Genomic DNA, 23665 nt, shown 5'->3' on the forward strand with positions numbered 1-23665 from the left:
CTTTGGTCAAAAGTCACAACCACACAGGGTTTTCTGCCATTAATAATGAACGGAAAATTTGGACGTGCATGGCCGTCAATGGCCTTGACTTACTTGGGCACCAATTGAATGTCAATGGCTTTAATGGTAAGTTCTTGGTCAAAAATCACAACCACCCTGGGTTTTCTGCCATTGATAATCAACGGGAAATTTGGACGTGCATGGCCGTCAATGGCATCGACTTACTTGGGCGCCAGTTTAATGTCAATGTGCTGTAATGGTAAGTGTTTGGTCAAAAATCACACTGCCCACTGGTGACGAACTCTTTTCAATTCACGGCAGAAGCATGAAAAGAGCCTTCATTGCCGCTACAAACATGGCCTCAGGGCGGCCATGTTGGTAGGGGCGACATTCCCATTAATCCCATTAAAGTCAATGTAATGACATTAAAATCAAGTTATATCAAGTCATTTAAAACAAATATTTTATCAATGTCAAAGCATATGTAATTTACTCATTCGCTGACACCTTCCTGCTTCAAATGGATTGGACGTCTACTGGTGATAAACTAATAGGTGTTTGTCTGCCATGGACGGCAACAGACGTCCAATCTGCCATTTTAGTGTCCCATCGCCACTAATGCTAGTATCAGCACGACACGAATTGGGAGTTTAAGTAGAAACAGCACCCACCTTGGAGCAGATTTCATGAAGACTTGTGGCGATGGCTGCGGCGGGCGTATCACATCGGAACACGTGACACTTGAGCACCCGCGTGTTCTTGTCCCTCGCCACGTAGGCAAAGTCCCTGAAGGTCCAGCAGAACACGAAAAATTAGCGCGCTTCCATGCACTGCCGTGACATCATCGCGGCCGCCATGTACAATTGGGACTTGAGGGGAGGGGAGGAAAGTCAGAAAGTAAGTACGGTGATGACCTTGACGATGATCTTTCCTTTTTAATGTCAGTGATTTGTGAGTGACATCATTCTATTTCTTTTGTAGGACATGACAAGCCATTTTCGAAGGAAGCAGACTACGAGCACACCAACGACAAAAGTCCAGCATCACTTTTTTACCTGATAATATCATGAAAATGTGTAAGTTATTACGTAAAATCGTAAGAACTATAAGATAGTTTTCAATTTATACATTATAATTACGTTTTATGTGATAGTTGTCAAGTTTTTACACAGAAGTTATCATGTTTTCCACGATAATTATCTCGTTTTAACATAATTATCATGTATTTACATGAGTTTTGACATGAAAATTATCACATTTTACATGAGAATTAGTATGTTTTTACATGATAGTTTTTACATAATTATCAGGTTTTGACTTAATGATTATCACTTTTCTACATGATAATCACATTTGTGCATAATCAAGACGTCTTTACATGAGTTTTCATGTTTTTACAAGATAACATTTTTACATCATATTTATCACGTTTTTACATTTTCATGTTTTTACATCATAATTATTATGCTTGTACGTGATAATTATCATGTTTATACATGTTAATTTTTACATTCAAAGTTATCACATTTATACATAACACATTTTTACACGATAATTATCAGTTTTACATGCATTTTCACATGATCATTATCACGTTTTTACATGATAATTTTCACGTTTATACATAATCGTTTTCACATGATAGTTATGACATTTACACTTTACATGATAATTAGCACTTTTTGCATGATAGTTATCGCATTGTCACATAATCATCACACTTTCACGTGATAATTATCACGTGTGTACGTGATAATAATCACGTTTATACTGTACATGTTTATTATCACTTTTTTACATGGTAGTTTTCACATTTTTACATGGTAATTACCACGTTTTTACATGATGGTTTTCACGTTTATACATGATCAATTTCACATGATATTTATGACATTTATACTTTAGATGATAATTAGCACTTTTTACATGATAGTTATCACATTTTCACATAATCGTCACACTTTCACGTGATAATTATTATTATTATTGTGTGTTCATGAAAATAATCACGTTTGTGCTGTACATTATAATTATCACTTTTTTACATTGTAGTTTTCACATTTTTACATGGTAATTATCACGTTTTTACATGATAGTTATCACATTTTTACATAATGGTTATCACGTTTTTACGTAATTATCACGTTTTGACATGAAATAGATCACATTTGCACATGATAAAAATCATGTTTGTACATGATAGTTATCACATTTATATATGACAGTTATCACGTTTTTAATTGAAATTATCACATTATTACACGATAATTATCAAGTTTTTACATTTTTTTTCAAATGATTATGCTTGTACGTGATAATTGTTTTTACATGTTAGTTTTTATGTTTTTACATAGTTATCACATTTATATAGTAAGTAACAATTTTACATGATAATTATCACTTTTACATGAGTTTTCATGTTTTCATATGATCATTATCACCTTTTTACATGATCGTTTTCACATTTCTACATGATAATTATCAATTTATCATGTTTATACTGTACAATAGAATTAATATATATTATACAGAACGTTACGTTATACGTAATAGTTTTTACATGATAGTTATCACATTTTAACATAATTATCATGTGAAAGCGTAATAATTATCACGTTTGTACATGATAATAATCATGTTTTTACATGATAAAAAATCACGTTTATACTGTACATGATAATTATCACTTTTTTACATAATTTTCACATTTTTACATGACAATTACCACGTTTTACATGAGTTATTATTTTTACATGATTATATATATATATATATATATATACTGTATATTATCACTTTTATACTTTACATGATAATTATCACTTTTTTACATAATAGTTATCACATTTTTACATAATTATCCCGCTTTCACGTGATAATTATCACGTTTGTACATGATAATAATTAATTTGTACATGAAACTGAATCTGAATCTGATAAAATTAAATTAAGTTTATAGAGTACATGATAATTATCACTTTTTTACATGATTTTTCACATTTTTACATAATTATCACATTTTTGCATGTTATAACATTTTACATGACTATCACATTTTTTCATAATAATTATGTTTGTACATGATAATTGTCACTTTTTACATGACTTTTCACATTTTAACAATAATTATCACGTTTTTACATGATAGGTATCACATTTTTACATGACTATCACATTTATACATTGTATCACATTTTTACATGATAGTTAACACGTTTTGACATAATTATCACGTTGTGACATGAAAATGATTACTTTTTACATGATTATTATCACATTTATGCAGGATGATTATCATGTTTTTAAATGATAGTTATCATGCTTTTACATAATTCTTAATTCTTAATTTTTACATGATAATCTTCACAATCTTCACACAAGTTTTAAGTTTTTACATAAATTTTCATATAATTATCACATTTTTACAAGATAATTATCACATTTTTACTGTACATGATAATTATCACGATTTTACATAATAAAGATCACATTTTTAAATGATAGTTTTCACGTTTTTATGATAATTATCTTGTTTTTACATAAAATTGTCAAGTTTGTACTCTGATAGAGATCACATTTTTTTAAAATGACATTATCATGTAAAAATGTGATACTGGACTTTTTATTGGGGGAGGTGACATAAATACACTTCCGTTACACACAACTTAACAAAAATAGCCCAAAAATGATAACAAACAAATGACCTAGTTTCAACTTACTGTCGAAATTACTACAATTAAACCTCCTTTTATATCGTTATTAACAAACCCTGACAACAAAATGACTGATGAGATTGACACTTGTCACACACAAAAAAAGCACGCTGTTCACACACACAAAAAAAGGCAAAAAGCAATATGAGAACACAGCATGAACACATTTATAAACACAAAGCACTGACAGATGTTTACTCCATGTCTCATATCAAAACATACTTTTTTGTTTGTTTTAAAGTGGCAACGATACACTTCCTTAATTTACTTTTCTTTCTTTCCCCTTCAAAAAAAATAAAAACAACTATATCTTCTTCTATCTCATTGGAACAGCACTCCGGTGTCTGTGCCTCTTCTCTCCTAGCCTGCAGATGTTACTTTTTGTCGAGCTGCTCGAGGACGTTAATGCATATTAAGATGAAACGCTTCACCTAGAGGCCGTTTAGCTTTGTGCCAATATGTGGATTAATGGCCAATTTATATTCCACATTTTCTTCAACCGTTTCCTCGTGGACTTGCTCAGCCCACATCTTCCATACCAATAGGTAGGTCTGGGAACCTCTGGGTAGCTCCTGATACGATACTATTTGCGATACGATAATGATTATCTCACAATATGGTTACGTCAAATAAATATAGGATTACAATATATGATTGTAACAAACAAACAAGTGTCTATTTTAATTTATAGCCTTATACAGTAGATGTCTAATTCGCCGTCACCCAGTTGTAATTTTGGAAGATGACAGGAGACAACAAGCTGGCAGATCGTAAATCCATACAATTTTAACTATTGACATTTTTTTATTAAAGTTACCTTTATGTGCCTTGTACGACGGAGTATTAGGGGCTAATGTCGGGCGAATGTAGCTAAATAAGCAGCTACGTACTTTACGTAGCGCGTTGCCACCTCCGTTAAAATCAATAATATTGGAAGCATCTTGTGTTTTGGAATCGGTTTTACAAATAAGGAATCCCTTATTATTTTTTTCATCTACATCAAATCATAATTCATAGAAGAATTTATACCAAATCTTCCTCGTAGCTCCTCGCTAAGGTACATGTATGTAAAGCGCGTAGCAGCCCACAGCTACATTACCCCTATGTAATAATGAGACATATTTTGTCTCATAGCAACAGTCCGACTTTAATCTCGTATTTAACTATTTGGCCTAAATACTCCGTCGTAGTGTCTTATCAACATGCTTCATTAAGTTTTTTTTCACGTACAGTGGTATGAAAAAGCATCAGAACCTTTTGGAATTTGTCACATTTCTGCATAAATTCACCATCAAATGGGACCTGATCTTTGTCAAAATCACACAGATGAAAATACAGTGTCTGCTTTAACTAAAACTACCCAAATATTTACAGATTTTCATATTTTAATGAGGATAGCATGCAAACAATGACAGAAGGGGGAAAAATAAGTCAGTGAACCCTCTGCCTAAGGACACTTAAAGAGCTATTGAAACCAATTTTTACCAAACATTTTAAGTCAGGTGTGTGCCCAATCTCGGATGAGTGGTGTAAAGCTGCCCTGCCCACTATAAAACAGACATCTGCTAAGAAATGTCTTGATGAGAAGCATTGTCTGATTTGCATCATGGCTCGGTCAAAAGAGCTGTGTGAACTAAACTGTGCGATCAAGGATTCTTGATTTGTATAAAGCTGGGAAAGGATAAAAAAAAACATCTCTAAAAGTCTGGATGTTCATCAATCGACAGTCAGAAAAGTTTTCTACAAATGGAGAGAGTTTGGTAATGTTGATTCTCCCCCAAGGAATGGTCGTCCACCAAGGATGACATCAAACGTTCAGTGCAGAATACTCAGAAAGATAAAAAAGAACCCTCAAGTGTCTGCTAAAGACTTACAGAAGTCACTGGCACGGTCCAATATCTCAACTATATGTAAAACTATGGCCAAGAACGGTGTTCATAGGAGGACTCCACGGAGGAAGCCACTGCTGTCTAAAAAAACATTGTTGCTCAAATATTGTTCGCAAAAAGGCACTTGGACATTCCGCAGAAGTTATGCCAAATTATTTTGCGGACTGATGAAACCAAAGTTGAATTGTTTGGAATTAACACAAAATGTAACGTGTGGAGGAAAAATGGGAAAGCTCACCAACATCAACACCTCATCCATACAGTGAAGCATGGTGGTGGGAGCATCATGATTTGGGGCTGTTTTGCTGCCGCAGGGCCTGGACAACTTGCAATCATTAATGGAAGAATGAATTCAAAAGTTTTGCAGGAAAATCTGAGGCCGTCTGTCAGACAGTTGAAACTAAAAAGAGGATGGATGCTGCAACAAGACAATGATCCAAAACACAGAAGTAAATCAACTTCAGAATGGTTTCGGAAGAACAAAATACATGTTCTGGAGTGGCCAAGTCAAGTTCCAGACTTGAACCCCATTGAGATGCTGTGGCATGATCTAAAGACAGTGATTCATGCCAGACATCCCAGGAATCTGACTGAACTACAGCAGTTTTGTAGAGAGTGAAGAAATAGTATCTTTTCTCGTATTTACTGTTTGACTGTTTGTATTCCTCTAACACACCCAATATTAGAATAAATAGCATTTATATCATGGTAGCAGAATATATTTGATATTATGAACAGTTGCATTTGGAATGATTAGAACTTGCAGCGCCAAGACAACCTGCAGATAAGGACGCCATCTGACCACGAAAGCCCAACGCATGCGTCATGCAGCTGACTGAGCATTATTGACGCTGACTACCAGGTGAAATGCAAGACATCTACAAGCCCACGTCTGCAACACCAAATCAGCTCTTCAGGACAGTCCAGAACAAATAGCGGGACGTTCTGTACTACCACAATACCCGATAACAAAAAGTTTGATAGCTCAGCGCCTCTCAGACGGTGAAGCGCGCTGAACCTCCCATACCTCAGTTGCCTCATTATAACCATGACCCAGCAACAGTGATACACGAACTTGACCGCCCAAATCTGCAACAGAAGACCCAAACACACCCCGTTCCTGCCCACGGCCCGCCCCACGAGAGCCTTCAAAAAGACTGAATGTTTAACGAATCGTTGTCATTTTTCTCAGGGAACCTTTTGTTGACTTGTGATATAATGACCCTGGAACGAGTCTGCCTCCTCGCTTGGGATTGTTGCTGTTTTGCCTTGCCGTTTGATTGCTGTCGACCTGTATACCGTATTGGCCCAAATATAAGACGGCCCTGATTATAAGACGACCCCCTCTTTTTCAAGACTCAAGTTTGAAAAAAAGACTTTTTGAAAACCAAATTATTTTTTTATACAGAAAATTACAGTACATCCGAAACAAATGATTATAACAATATATTTGAGAGAAAAAGCATGCTATTTTGCCTCATTCAAATCTTAATATCTGAACATTTAAATATGTAAACTAAAGCGCAATCACATTCGTAAATGAATGGCTTCTGGTTTTTGAAATGGAAATAAACCAATCTATTGTGATAAAACAACAAAATTCCAATAATTGCATTAACCATCAAAGTGAAATCTAACTGTAACTGTAGTCTTGAAACAAATCTGAATAAGGAAAAACATTGCAATAAAATAATGAAAACTGGTTAAACTAGAGAGTAGCTGAGATCTGTCATAACAGAACATCGCTTCAATGATATCTGGCGCCATCTAGCGTCATGAATGGTAATAATGTCTAGACCTAGAATATAAAACGACCCCAATTTTTTCAGTCTTATTTCAATGCAAGAAACACCATCTTATATTCGGGCCAATACGGTAAATTGTCAACTTGTGTTTCGAAGCCTTTTTCCAGCTTTCAAAATGGAGTCAGTAAAAGGGCTTAAGACTATGGTGAACACGCGGAGTTTGGCCTTTTGGCCGGGTTGTCGGGGTTCGCTGGCCCGGGTAGTTGGAGCTGCGCCAGCCAGCTGGCGTGATTCCGGCAATCTTGCTAAAAGGTCAGATTCCTTCAAGAGGAATGGGCCAAGATTAGTCCTGATTGATGTGCCAGACTGATCTGCAGCTGCAAGAATACTCTGGTTGAAGTTATTGCTGCCAAAGGGGGGGGCCACAAAATATTAAATATGATGGTTCACTTACGTATTTTTCCCCCTTCTGTCATTGTTTGCATACTATCCTCATTAAAATAGGAAAACCTATAAATGTTTGGCTGGTTTAGAACCCTTTAATGCCTGCAATAAGAAGCATTTTTTAGAGAATCACAAAATTTGAAAAATAAGGTCTTAATGAAACCTTTTTTTCAAACTTGTAAAAAAGAAAAAAAATAATATGTAGGGTTGTTCTGATCATGTTTTTTTGCTCCCGATCCAATCCCGATCGTTTTAGTTTAAGTATCTGCCGATCCCGATATTTCCCGATCCGATTGCTTTTTTTTTTTTTTTGCTCCCGATTCAATTCCAATCATTCCCGATAATTTTTCCCGATCATATACATTTTGGCAATGCATTAAGAAAAAAATGAATAAAACTCAGACGAATATATATATTCAACATACAGTACATAAGTACTTTATTTGATTATTATGACAATAAATCCTCAAGATGGCATTTACATTATTAACATTCTTTCTGTGAGAGGGATCCACGGATAGAAAGACTTGTAATTCTTAAAGGATAAATGTGACTTTGTATATTGCGACTAAATATTGCCATCTAGTGTATTTGTTGAGTTTCAGTAAATGATACTGTAGCCATTTAACTGTTCTGCCCAAATGCATGATGGGAAGTGCAACCATGACTGTGCGTGGTGGCACCAATTGATACATCTTCTCTGCGTTGGGAAATAACATAGGGCGTTAAGAAAAAGATCAACTACTACCTTTCTTCCCCACGTTGCTTCCCTCGATATTTCTAATTGTTGAGAGCGGGATTGTAAGGCTTTATCTAATTAAAAAATGGCTCCAAAGGCTGCCAAAATTCTCTCTACTCATTTTACGCTGCCTGTTAGCTCTTTACATAGGTAAAACAGCGCCATAATAGATTAAACGTGACAATGCGTGAGTGGGTCGTGCAGCGCATGCGTTAATTGCGTTAAATATTTTAACGTGATTAATTTTAAAAAACTTACTTACCGCCATTAACGGGATAAATTTGATAGCCCTACTTTAAGCCAAAACTAAAGACTCTGGGTGAGAGTAAGACATTTTGTCTGTAACGTTAAATACAATTAGAAAACTATTTAATTAAAAAATATATATATTTAAAAAAGGCATGTCCGATATTTTTTTGCCAATTCCGATACTTTGAAAATGACGTGATCGGACCGGCATCCCGATCGATCGGGACATCTTTAATAATATGTGTAATAAGCGCTCTAATATCTATAACCCTTGCTAAATCCTGTTTTTTTTTTTTTTCATGGAACCTGCAGATCCATGAGTTGACTTGCATCCATTTTTTTTTTTTTTTTTTGAGGAAAGAAATTTCAAAATTTTGAATTAGTCTCAAAATCATGAAATTCTAAGTGTATCAAATGTGATACATTTGGCAAGAAAGGGTTAAAGCAGACACTGTTTTTTCATCTGTGTGATTTTTACAAAGATCAGATCATATTGGATGGTGATTTTAGGCGGAAATATGAGAAATTCCAAAAGCTTCAGATACTTTTACTACTACATTTTTCTTCCATCACTATTGGCTTTAATGGATTGTTCAAAGTTCACCCTGGACTTGCAGATTTTTAGGCTTCTTAAAATGACTCATTTCTCAGAATATATATATTGTATATTTTGTAGACACATGGTGGGAGTGAATAAAAAAGACGTGAAAGTTGACAGTGACGGTGGAATGAAATATCATCTACATTTCGGGGCCATGAGGGCAAAACAGACCCACACAAATACTGGAGGAAAATGACACAATCTCCTCCCTAATGAGTGAGAGAAGGCACAAACGAGAAGCCAACTGGGTGTCGCCGGACGCGCGAGAGGAAGAAAACATGGAACATTCCTAGCCAGCATCGTGCCAACATGGTCTTTGTGTTTACGAGTCCATTATCCGGGTTGAGATGCCGCTTAATTGCGCTCATGCATAATCGGTCGATAATGCTCCTCGCTCGTGACCGGACAGAGAAGCGTGATGTGGTGTGTGTGAGAGGTGTGGATGCAACCGCTGGGATCGATTTAGCAACGTTTTATTGAAGAGTGAGACAATATTTCATATCTACGTGGTATAAGTGAGTAACAATATTTGTATTCGTCCCATATCGTCACGGTTCGGTGCACACAGGCAGACGGCAAATATAATAATAATAAAGCCTTTTTTTTTTTCTAAACAAATTCAAAACCTAGCAAGCTAACATCAATTCAATTTTCAATTTTCTTCCGGATTTCTAATTAACTATAAATAATTATATCATTATACAAATATTTTGCTGTTGATTTTCACGTTGGTAAATGAAATAAAACTCAGTTCATTTCACACTACGCTGTTCACGCTGCCTGTAGGTCTGTTATACTTCCACATCCCGAGTGAGAGTCAACCTTCCACCGAGCAAACCGATTTCTCCTCCCATTAGATGGAGGTATAGCAGTTGAAAGAAATGGAATAAAGCATGTAAATTGAGGGCAAACCAGTCCAAAATCTGTTTTAAAACGCCACTTTTGCCTAGATTTAGTCAGCGTACAAAGTAGAGCGCTCCACTGAACCCCTGGAGTTCGAATTAACCCCAGTCAAGTACCACTGGTGTAATGGATTAGACGTCTAGTGGTAGCCAATGAGTTAATCATTGTCTGGTCAAGCCATAATAGCAATTACTTGACATTCAAGTGAATATGTATTAGTATTTGTATATTTTTCCCCCTCAAAATTGGCCGATACAACACAGCCAGGTATGGGAAGCCAAAAAATGAAATTGAGGCTATACTAGTTGTTGGATAGATGTACAGATAGATACAGTATATAGGTGTATAGATAGATAGGTGTATAGATAGATGTACGGAGAGATATCGTATAAAGATGTGTAGGAAGATGGATGTACAGATAGATAGATGTATAGGTGTATGGATGTATAGATACAGTGTATAAGATGTATATTATAGATAAATAGATGGAAGTATAGGTGTATAAATGTATAGATGATAGATAAATGTGTAGGTGTATAGATAGATGTACAAATAGATACAGTATATAGGTGTATAGCTGTATAGATGCATAGGTGTATAGATGTATAGATGGATGTATAAGTGTATAGATCAGGGGTCAGCAACCTTTTTGGTGTGGAGTGCCACTTTCAAATTTTCTTGTCAATCAGTGTGCCACCCCAAGATTAATGACGCGCATCCGAATTTTTATATTCAGCAGAGCTGTAATTTTACTCCAAATAAAAAAAAACATGGACATACATTTAATTTGTATAACTACCATTCGTCTTCATCAATTAACTAAAAACTAATGCATATTGTCGAAAATATCAAAACTTGAAAATAAGTGCAACAGTAATAACAGCTGTACAGCTGCACCATTAACTGCAAACATATCACACACACACACACCCCAGCACGCAAAGGGGAACAGGTGTGATTCTCAGTGCAGGTCTCTCACAGTACAGAGAGCCTTCAAAGTCAGAACAGCCGACTCTTACATTTTGTCTTGTTCACTAGCAACTTAAACAGTGAATTATATATATACAAGTTTAGATTTTATATTACAAATATAAAAGATACCTACTTTAATGTGTTCCTTGGCCCTGCTTTCTATGAATTTTCATGTTTTGTCTCGTAGTGGCGTTTGACACCTGTTGTGCAACACACAACTCTCTCGAGGCATAATGCACAAAAAGAGCTACCAGAAGTAACCAGGCAACCATTTGTTACCGGTATCCCCAAGGGGCCGCTGTCCCCTACAATATGATCGGCTTGCTTGTTAAGCGTAGAAGAAGAATTGGGCGTCTGGGCGAGAAAAAGAGAGGGAGCGATGGAAGGTGTTGAGAGAGAGCGGAGAGCGCCGTGAAAAGGAGAGAAGAGGCTGTGTCCCCCGCTGGTTTTTGTTTTGTTTAATAAAAGTCTCCAGTAAAACGCCATCCAACGCGTCACAGTGTTTTTATACACGTTGCCACCTCTCCGAAAGTAAGCACCGAACGAATCGACGGCACCGGGACAGGGGTGTACAGCCCCGTATCTTAAGCGACCGGCCTCCGCGCCGGGGCGAGGGTGTGACATCGGGATCTCAATTCAAAGTTAAAGCGACGGGGCTCCCGGCGCGGACGCCGGCGATTCGCCGGCTGTCTACTCGCTTACTGGCCCGCCAGCCTCCACGCTGGGGCTTGGAGTAACAGTACCAAAAAGTGCAGACTGGTAACACTGTGTACTTCCACCAGCTCTCTGAGTGGTTGGCTTCGTGACACTTTAGTAGCGGGTGCTGAATTGAGCGCGCAGAATTGAGCGCGCAGAGAAAAAAAAAAAAAAACGACGAGCGCAGGAATCGAGAAATTGAAGAGCTGGAAGTGTGCTCAAAATCCATAATTGTTCGCAAATAACGCTATAGGCAGAGGGGTCGGGAGGGACGCTCCTGTAAAGCCCTAAATAACAGGGCGTGCAACTAAAAATGTCTTAATTTCAGGTTTAAAAAAAATATATATTTTTTTTTTTATTATTTTGCCATGCGCTCGCGTGTCACTGGTTAACCCTTCGCGTGCCAGTGCTGACACGCGTGTCATAGGTTGCCGACCCCTGGTATAGATGAATAGATGGATGTATAGGTGTATATATGTATAGATGGATAGGTGTATAGATATATAGATCAATGTATAAATAGATGTATAGATGTACAGATAGATGTATAGGTGTATAGATATATAGATCGATGTATATATATAGATATATGTATAGGTGTATAGATAGATGTATAAGTTTCTAGATGGATGTACAGCTGTATAGATGTATAGATAGATGTATAAGTGTATAGATGGATGTATAGCTGTATAATAGTAATTGGTATTATACTTGTATAGTGCTTTTCCACCTTTCAAGGCGCTCAAAGCGCTTTACACTACATCGCCATCTACCTACTGGTGACACAGCACCGGGAGCAATGTGGGGTTCAGTATCTTGCTCAAGGAAACTTAGGCGAGTTCATCAGGGCAGAGAATCGAACCCACAACCTCTGGGTTGGGGGATAACTACACTACCACTGAGCCATGCCCGTGTAAGTGTATAGATGAATAGATGGATGTATGGGTGTATAGATGTATAGATGATAGATGTAGTGTATAGATGTATAGATGATAGATAGATCTATAGGTATATAGATAGATGTACAAATAGATACAGTATATACTGTAGGTGTATAGATGCATAGGCGTATAGATGTATAGATAGATGTATAAGTGTATAGATGAATAGATGAATTTATAGGTGTATATATATGTATGGATGGATAGATAGATGGAATGATGTATGGATGGATAGATAGATAGATAGATAGATAGATAGATAGATAGATAGATAGATAGATAGATAGATAGATAGATAGATAGATAGATAGATAGATAGATAGATAGATAGATAGATAGATAGATAGATAGATAGATAGATAGATAGATAGATAGATAGATAGATAGATAGATAGATAGATAGATAAATAGATAGATAGATAGATAGATAGATAGATAGATAGATAGATAGATAGATAGATAGATAGATAGATGGATGGATGGATGGATGGATGGATGGATGGATGGATGGATGGATGGATGGATGGATGGATGGATGAACATGAGCATTAAAAAGAAAATAACAATAAAAAGACCAGAAAACGACACATATTGTGCTCTCCAGTGTTACTCGTGAAAATAAGATCCTCCTACTCTACAATTGAGGGGTGGCGTGGCTCAGTGGTAGAGTAATTGTCTCCCAACCCAGAGGTTGTGGGTTCGATTCTCCGCCCTGATGAACACGTCTAAGTGTCCTTGAGCAAGACACTGAACCCCACATTGCTCCTGGTGCTGCGTCACCAGTAGGTGGATGGTGATATAGTGTAAAGCGCTTTGAGCGTCTAGAAAGGTGGAAAAGTGCTATATAAGTGTAACACCAACAACTCACATTTATTTTTCACGACAATCTTCGGCAGTGACAAAAATGGAGACGCACAATCACACCTGAGTACCACAAGAAAAGTTATAATTACCTTTCTCTGGTTCCCGGGAAGCAGACAGAGGTGATGACAAAATAGTTTTGGAGGGATGACAAAGAATAGAATGATTTAGGGAAGATTGAAAGTATGGTGGGAAATAGGAAAGAGAGAAACAAAGGGAAATTAATACATTCAGTCAAGATCGTCAACACATTCATAACTCGAACATTGCTGTCACTTCCTGTAGATTTTCAGTCACTTCCTATTAATTTTGAGGCATTTTCGGTTCACTTTCTTATCATCTCATTTGCCTAAAATGATATCACATAGACACTATTTTAGAGGTAATTTTTGGTATCGCCACGCCCCTCTAAACCATAATCAAAACAGTCTTGAGCTATCTCCATTTTGCATCCTGTGGTGCAAAAACCACACCATCAGCTGCCAAAACCGCCGCGATAAAAGATCTAAGCGAGAGTAGCGCAAACAACACAGACGTAACTGGTCCCCAGCTTGGCTTTTTCATGGTGATGCCGCAGCTAGAATGGCTCTGTGGAGACTTATGTCCTCAGACAAACATCTGTGTTATATACACGTAAAAGCGCAGAGCGGCGAGGCACAATTGCTCCTAGCAAGGCAAACGGACGTCGAGGGAAGAAACGGGAAAAGGGACGGAAATTCCGGATCAAATCGGAGAACTTCTTGGCGGCAGCGGTGGATTGGACGGAGCCCTCGGTTGCCAGGGTAGGAAAAAAAATATTTTTCATAGATAAACTGTACCTACAGTTTAGGAAACTGTACCTACAGATAACTAAACTGAGAGTACAGATTATTAAACTGTACACGTAATTTAGTAATCTGTACCTACGGATGACTAAACGGTACCTACAGATTACTAAACTGTGGGTACAGATTACTAAACAGTTTTGTAATTTGTATTTACAGTTAAGTAATTTGTATTTATAGTTGCGTAAACTGTACCCAAAGATTAATAAACTGAACCCACACTTCAATCATCTGTACGCACAGATTACTAAACTGTAGCCAAAATTTGGTAATATGTATTTACAGTTGAGTAATCTACACCTACAAATTAGTAATATGTGGGTACAGATGACTAAACTGTGAGTACAGGTTACTAAACTGTGAGTACAGGTTACTAAACTGTGCACACAATTTAGTAATCTGTAACCGTGGTAATGTGGGTACAGATGACTAAACTGTACACACCTTTTAGTCATCTGTAACCACAGATGGCTAAACTGTACCCACAGATTACTAAACTGTGTGCCCACAATTTGGTAATATCAGTAAGTATTTACAGTTGAGTAATCTGCACCCACAGTTTAGTGATCTGTACCTCTAGATTACTAAATGGTACCCACAGTTTACTAATCAGTACCTAGAGATGACAAAACTGTAGTGAAGATTACTAAACTGTAGCCACAGGTTGCTAAACAGTAACCATAGTCTGGTAATTTGTATTTCCAGTCGAGTAATCTGTACCCGAACATTAATAAACTGCACCCACAATTTACTAATCTGTACCCACAGATTACTAAACTGTACCCACAATTACGTAATATGTATTTACAGTTGAGTAACCTACACCTACAGATTAGTCATACGTGGGTACAGATGACTAAACTGTGAGCGCAGGTTACTAAACTGTACACACAATTGAGTAATCTGTAACCATGGTAATGTGGATACAGATGACTAAACTGTACACACCATTTAGTAATCTGTAATCACAGATGACTAAACTGTACCCACAGATTACGAAACTATACACACAATTTAGTCATCTGTACCCACTTATTAATGAACTGTACCCACAATTTGGTAATATGTATATACAGTTGAGTATTTGTACCCACCCACTATCTGTACCCACAATTTAGTCATCTGTACCTACGGATGACTAAACGGTACCTACAGATTACTAAACTGTGGGGACAGATTACTAAACAGTTTTGTAATTTGTATTTACAGTTAAGTAATTTGTATTTACAGTTGAGTAAACTGTACCCAAAGATTAATAAACTGAACCCACACTTTAGTAATCTGTACGCACAAATGACTAAACTGTACCCACAATTTAGTAATCTTCACCCATGGATGACTAAACTGTACCCATAGATTTCTAAACTGTACCCACTACTTGGTAATATGTATTTACAATTGAGTCTAAACCCAAAGTTTAATCATCTGGACCTGCAGATTCCTAAACAATACCCACAGTTCAGTCGTCAGTACCTCCAAATTACTAAACTGTGAGTGCGGATTACTATACAGTTGAGTAATTTGTATTTACGGTTGAGTAAACAGTACCCAAACATTAATAAACTGAACCCACAGATTACTAAACTGTACACACCATTTGGTAATATGTATTTACAATTGAGTCATCTGTACCCACGGTTTAGTGATCTGTACCTACAGATTATTAAGTGGTACCCACAGTTTAGTACTCTGTGGGTAGAGATTACTAAACTGTTTGTAAAGTTCAGTCATCTGTACCCACAGACTACTTAAACTGTGGGTACAGTTTAGTAATACTGTACCCACTGTATGAAAGTTTAGTCATCTGTACCCACAGACTACTTAAACTGTGGGTACAGTTTAGTAATATGTAGGTACAGATTACTAAACTGTACAAACAATTTAGTAATCTGTACCCACAGTTTAGTAATTTGTTGAGTCACCCATTTGCAGTGGGAGTAAATGACCCTAACCCTAAAATGTTTTTTAAACTTGATTCTGATCCTCTGAAATTAACACAATCAGGCCTGATTTCCGATTATGAGATTACAAAACTTTACCCACAGATTACTAAACACTTTGGTAATCTGTGGGTAAGGATTATTAACTATACTAACAGTTGAGTCATTTGTATTTACAGTTGAGTAATATATACCCAAAGATTAATAAACTGAACCTACAATTGAGTAATCTGTACCAACAGATTACTACACTGTACCCACAATTTTATAATATGTATTTACAGTTGAGTAATCTGCACATACAAATTAGTAATATGTGGGTACAGATGACTAAACTGTGAGTACAGGTTATTAAACTGTGCACACAATTTAGTAATCTGTAACCGTGGTAATGTGGGTACAGATGACTAAACTGTACACACCTTTTAGTAATCTGTAACCACAGATGGCTAAACTGTACCCAGAGATTACTAAACTGTGTGCCCATGATTTGGTAATACCAGTAAGTATTTACAGTTGAGTAATCTGCACCCACAGTTTAGTGATCTGTACCTCCAGATTACTAAATGGTACCCACAGTTTACTAATCAGTACCTACAGATGACAAACTGTAGTAAAGATTACTAAACTGTACCCACAGGTTGCTAAACAGTAACCATAGTCTGGTAATTTGTATTTCCAGTCGAGTAATCTGTACCCAAACATTAATAAACTGTACCTACAATTTAGTAATTTGTACCCACAGATTACTAAACTGTACCCACAATTAAGTAATATGTATTTACAGTTGAGTAATCTACACCTACAGATTAGTAATCTGTGGGTACAGATTACTAAACTGTGAGTACAGGTTACTAAACTGTACACACAATTTAGTAATCTGTAACTGTGGTAATGTGGGTGCAGATGACAAAACTGTACACACCATTTAGTAATCTGTAACCACAGATAACTAAACTGTACTCACAGATTACTAAACTGTACACACAATTTAGTCTTCTGTACCCACATATTACTAACCTGTACCCAAAATTTGGGAATATGTATTTACAGTTGCGTAATCTGCAACACAGTTTAGTCATCTGTACCTCCAGATTACTAAACGGTACCCACAGTTTACTAATCAGTACCTACAGATGACTAAACTGTGGTAAAGATTACTCAACAGTACCCACAATTTAGCAATCTGTGCGCACAGATTACTCAACTGTTCCCACAGTTTAGTCATTTGTGTTTATAGTTTAATTTGTTTGACCTGCCGTCACCGCCGCGCGTTACCCAATTGTTTTATATAGTTCGTCTAAATATATGGCTTTAATTCCAATAACAATGCTTTTTAAGATTTCATTTTAAGTGTTCTATACACTTGAATCGTCCCTTTTATTAAGGGATGAAAGCATTGTGCCGCAGCTCTGAATCAATCAATGAATCAACCATGAGTTAAAGTGTTAAAGCTGCCATAGCTACAAATGGAAGGACCAGGCATCCCATTACTTTCTCTTATACGGCACTTTTACCAGGTTTCAACTTGAACTTTAAGAGCCAATTAATTTACCTTTTGCTGATGCACTATAAGCATCAACGGCTCTTCTCACTATTGCTAATAAAAATAAAAAATAAAAAAAACATGTTAATATACAACTCTGAATAAAACATTTAACTAAACGTAGCCCCTGAGTGGAGATAAACACGCATAACAAAAGCGCTAGTGATCGCAGTCGACTCCAACGGAATGTAAAACAAGGTGATAAAAATTCGAATAAAATGCAGGTGATAAAGTGGCGAAGACGAGGCGAAAAAAGTGAACACAAAAATAGGACTTTACGGCACTTTTAGTTTTGCTTGAGTGCAAAGTATTTTCATTTGCCTAAGAAGCAGTACTCTGGAGAAAACACCCACCCCTCAATCTGAATGCAAATGCTTTTATGTAGCATGTTTTATAGCCACAGGCAGCAAAGTACTCATGAGAAAAATGATGACAGGAAGTGGATGAGACCAAATAACAGAAACGACAGAATAAGCAAGAAAAATAGGAAATACATTATGATATACTTCATTTCATATGACAAAAAATTTCAAATTCCAAAGAAGTATCTCTTCCTATAAAAAAAAATTTTTTAAAAAATCTAAAAATGTTGGTAAAATCCACCCCCACCAAAAAAAACATTCTCATTTATTTCTCATGGCTCCATTCATTTCCAATGGGGAAATACAGTGGTATGAAAAATTCTTTGAACCTTTTGGAATTTCACACATTTCTGCATAAAATCCCCATCAAATGTGATCTGCTCTTTGTCAAAATCACACAGATGAAAAAACAGTGTATGCTTTAACTAAAACTACCCAAACATTTATAGGTTTTCATATTTTAATGAGGATAGCATGCAAACAATGACCGAAAGGGAAAAATAAGTAGGTGAATCATCTGCCTAAAGAGACTTAAAAAGCAATTGAAACCAATTTTTACTAGGGCTGTCAAACGATTAAAATTTTTAATCGAGTTAATTACATCTTAAAAATGAATTAATCGTAATTAATCGCAATTCAAACCATCTATAAAACATTTTTTAAATTATTGTTGGAATGGAAAGATAAGACACAAGACGGATATGTACGTTCAACATATGGTACATAAGTACTGTATTTGTTTATTAAGACAATAAATCAACAAGATGGCATTAACATTATTAACATTCTCTTAAAGCGATCCATGGATAGAAAGACTTGTAGTTCTTAAAAGATAAATGTTAGTACAAGTTATAGAAATTTTATATTTAAAATCCCTCTTAATGTTTTCGTTTTATTAAAATTTGTAAAATTTTCAATCAAAAAATAAACTAGCAGCTCGCCATTGTTGATTTCAATAATTACACCATGCTCACTCATTGTGCTGAAGCCCATAAAATCATTTGGACCCAAGCGCCAGCAGAGGGCGCCAAACACCAAAAAGCAAGTAACAAGCGGACATTACACTGCTGTCATTTTAATCTGTTTGAGCAGGGCATGTGCGTTGATTGCGTCAAATATTTTAACGTGATTAATTTTTCTAAAATTAATTACCGCCCGTTAACGCGATAATTTTGACAGCCCTAATTTTTACCAAACATTTCAAGTCAGGTGTGTACCCGATCATTGATGAGTGAAAAAAACATTGTCTGCTTTAACTAAAACCACCCAAACATTTATGTTTAGGTTTTCATATTTTAACTCAATTGCTCCCAAAAATGTATAAATATGTTCTATTTTTAATTGTTTCAGTGTCCCAAAGACGTATTTATACGTCTTTTACGTTTTTTTTTTGTTTGTTTGTTTTTGTTTTTTTCCATAAAAGACATCTCTGGGTCCTGATTCAACTGAGCTCCAAAGCACAAAGCTGAAAATCCATTTTAAAGGAATAAAATTGGCCACTGGAGGGCAGTAGCACATTTGGTAAGATCCGCAACCTGATTCAACGGCAATGAAAGGCCAGGCCGCACGGTCGGACTGCTGGCGGAATGATGCCAGGCGGCGGACGACCGAGCAGAACAACCGAGAGGACACCCGAGATGCCAGGCTATGGACGACCGAGCAGAACGACCGGGACCACCAGTGCAGCGGGCTCGCCGAGCAGACCCCGCAGAGACTTAAAAAAATCCATCTTTATGAGACAGGCAACGATGAGGGAAAAGTTTACCCGGCTGTCGCGGCGACAACAGTGTCATCTTTCAGTTAGTTATGTGTAAATAAACTGTTACTTTGCTATCAAAAGCTCTATTTTTCATGATATTTTGTAAAAGTAAACATTATTCAGATGTTTGGTATGTAACATTTTAACTAAAGCCGTGTTAACGTCAAAGTTATGTTTGAAACGTATGCTTTTACAAAAAGCTCAATTTCTGTTTTTTTTTATCAGAATTTGGAAAATTGCTCAAACTAAGCTATTTTGTAATGCTGATTTCTAAAGAATGGAAAAAGATATGAACTTCCTTTTTTTTCTGCTGAAAGAAAAGAGTCTAATCTTTCTTTAGGTGAGTTCCGTGTTTATATAGCAATAGAACAGAATTTTCTCTGGGCCTTGCAAAATCGGTCAAAATCCAGTAAAACGGCCGAGAGCGAAGGGCCTTGCTCTGGTGAAAATGGCTGGGAGTGAATGAGTTAATCAGGATAGTATGCAAACAATGACAGAAGGGGGGAAAATAAGTAAGTGAACCATCACATTTAATATTTAATACTTTTTCATACCACTGTAAATGCCCTGATCTCAACACAAAGTGACCTGGAATAGCCCCAAAATCTACAGGAAATGACCCAGAAATGTCTTAAAATTAGTGAGGCACTGATGGCTGCCGATACCGAAACCAAAATCCAACTGTGTAGTATGAACTAATGCCAAAGCTGATATTTTGAAAAAGTTTACATGACAGTTAGCATGTTTTTACATGATAGCATGATTATACATAATAGTTGACTTATTTACATAGTTATCACGTTTTTATATGATAATATCACATTTTTACATGATAGTTATTACGTTTCTACATAATTCAATTACATTTTTACATAATAATTATCACATTTTTACTTGACAGAATCAGGTTTTTACATGACATTTTTCACATATTTACTTGATAAATATCATGTTTTTACATGATAGTTATCACATTTTTACACGATATCACGTTTTTACATGATGATATAACTTTTTCACATAAAAGTTAACTTATTTACATAGTTATTACGTTTCTACATGATACTATCATGTTTGTACAAGGTTCCTATCAAGTTTTTACTTGTTAGAATTCATTTTTACATGATAGTTATCACGTTTTTACATGATAATTATGATGTTTTTACATTATGGTTAAGACGGTTTTACATGCTACTATCATCTTTTTTTTCACCGTTTTAAATTGATATTTAATATCTACAGTATTCACAGTTATGTTTTAAAATGAAAATATGTTTTTACATGATACTATCAATTTTTTTACATTAAAATGATCACTTTTTACTTGATAGTATTACATTTTCACATGATAAATATCATGTTTTCATATGATAGTTATCATGTTTTCACATATTACATTTTTATGTAAAAATTATCACGTTTTTACTTGATACATTAAATTATCAAAATTATCACGTTTTTTTCACTTGATAGTATTATATTTTCACATGATAGAATCAAGTTTTTACAGGACAGTTATCACATTTTTGCTTGAAAATTGTTACATTATAGTTATCACGTTTTTACATGATAAATATCATGTCTTGACATTATAGTTATCATGTTTTTAATTGATAGTAATACATTTTACGTGACAATTCTCGCTGTTTTACATGATAATTTTTTTAAATGATAATATCACGTTATTACATGATACTTATCATATTTTGACATGATAGTTATCTAAATTTTACATGATGATATCACATTTTTACATAAAAATTATCACTTTTATACGGGATATTTTTTAAAAAATAATAAATATCACGTTTTTACATGATGGTTAGCAAGTTTATACAGGATAGGTATCACGTTTTTATATGATAGTTAAAATGTATTTAGATAATTATCACATTTTTACTTGATAGTATTACGTTTTACATCAGACTGTGGTTTTCACATTTTTACATAATAGTATCATGTTTTTACATGATACTATCACCTTTTATGTGATATCAAGTTTTCACATAATACCAGCATGTTTTTACATGATAAATTGCACGTTTTACATGAGACTATCATTTTTTACATGATAAATTACACATTTGTACATGATAGTATCACATTTCACATACTATCATGTGTTTACATGATAAATTACACGTTTTTTAAATGATAAATTACACATTTTTACATATCACATTTTTACATGATACTATCAGGCTTTTACATGAGAAATTGCACGTTTTTATATACAGTACTATCACCTTTTTACATGATATCATGTTTTTACATGACACCATCATGTTTTTACATGATAAATTACACATTTTACATGATACTGTAGTATCACGTTTTTACATATCATGTTTTTACATGAGAAATTGCACGTTTTTACATGATACTATCACGTTTTTACATGAGAATTTGCATGTTTTTACCTGATACTAGCACATTTTTTCATGATATCATGTTTTTACATGACACTATCATGTTTTTACATGACAAATTACATATTTGTACATCATAAATTACACCTTTTTACATATCACACTTTTACATGATACTATCACCATTTTAAATGATGTTTTTACATGACAATCATGATAAATTACACGTTTGTACATGATAGTATCACATTTCACATGATACTATCATGTTTTTTCATGATAATTACACGTTTTACATGATATCACGTTTTTACTTGATGGTACGTGGAACTGGATTTTTCAAATTTTCCGTAAGGAAGCAAACAAAAATGCCCCAAAATGATTTGAATTCATTCTTTTTCTTTCAGTATGATTGATGATTTCAACAGACTAATTATTACAGTCTATTTTTGTGGCGTGAGCGATGACCTCGCCATTTTTTTTTTTTTTTTTGAAGGTTTAAGATGTTGTGATGTTCACATACACACTTCATGACCTGATTCCAGGCGAATAGAAAAGTGTGCGCGTAGGGGAGGGTTAGTAGTGAGGGGGAACAAGCACGACACCCGCAAGTCAACACTCGTCATATTCCCTTGCATATTTTAGAGCATCGGAGTACGGGGGAGAGGAGAAAAGAGGGATTGTGGGTGGGCATGAAAGAGCGAGTAAGATAATGTCCTGCTGTTCCCGCTGCTCTTGATCGTTTTACATCACGCCGCTTTGGAAAGTGTGTGCGAGTTTGCGTGCGTGGAACATCAGTAGAACGTCACCTCAGTAAAATGCTTCTATTCGTGCGTGTTTGTGTGTGTGTTAGGAGAGAGCAGGGATTTGAGTAAGAGTGATTCTAAGATCGTTTGCAGAGCAGTTGGAATCATGCAGAGTGGCCTAATTAGCTGCATGTGCAATAACGCAGGTTTTGTATGTAACATACGCTTGTGAGCACCGTATCTTTATATATTTTCTTTTATTTACCCATATTTGAGTCATTTTTAAATTTAGCTTTATTTTATTTTGAAAGAAATAGGAGGAAATATAGAAAATTATCTTTTTTTCCCTCATTAATTTTGGATCCT

General features: G+C 35.5%; 1 protein-coding gene across 3 annotated transcripts in view; it reads right to left on the reverse strand.

The window, feature by feature from the left end:
* Positions 1 to 23665, reverse strand: part of LOC130923704 (amyloid beta precursor protein binding family B member 2-like) — an 89786-nt gene that overhangs the window by 15840 nt on the left and 50281 nt on the right. For all 3 annotated transcript variants that reach the window (XM_057849618.1, XM_057849617.1, XM_057849619.1), the window contains one exon: positions 672 to 786. In XM_057849618.1, the coding sequence (XP_057705601.1) occupies positions 672 to 786 (115 nt within the window). The remainder of the gene's footprint in view (positions 1 to 671; positions 787 to 23665) is intronic.

The sequence above is a fragment of the Corythoichthys intestinalis genome, chromosome 11 (assembly GCF_030265065.1).
Source record: "Corythoichthys intestinalis isolate RoL2023-P3 chromosome 11, ASM3026506v1, whole genome shotgun sequence".
Taxonomy (NCBI): domain Eukaryota; kingdom Metazoa; phylum Chordata; class Actinopteri; order Syngnathiformes; family Syngnathidae; genus Corythoichthys; species Corythoichthys intestinalis.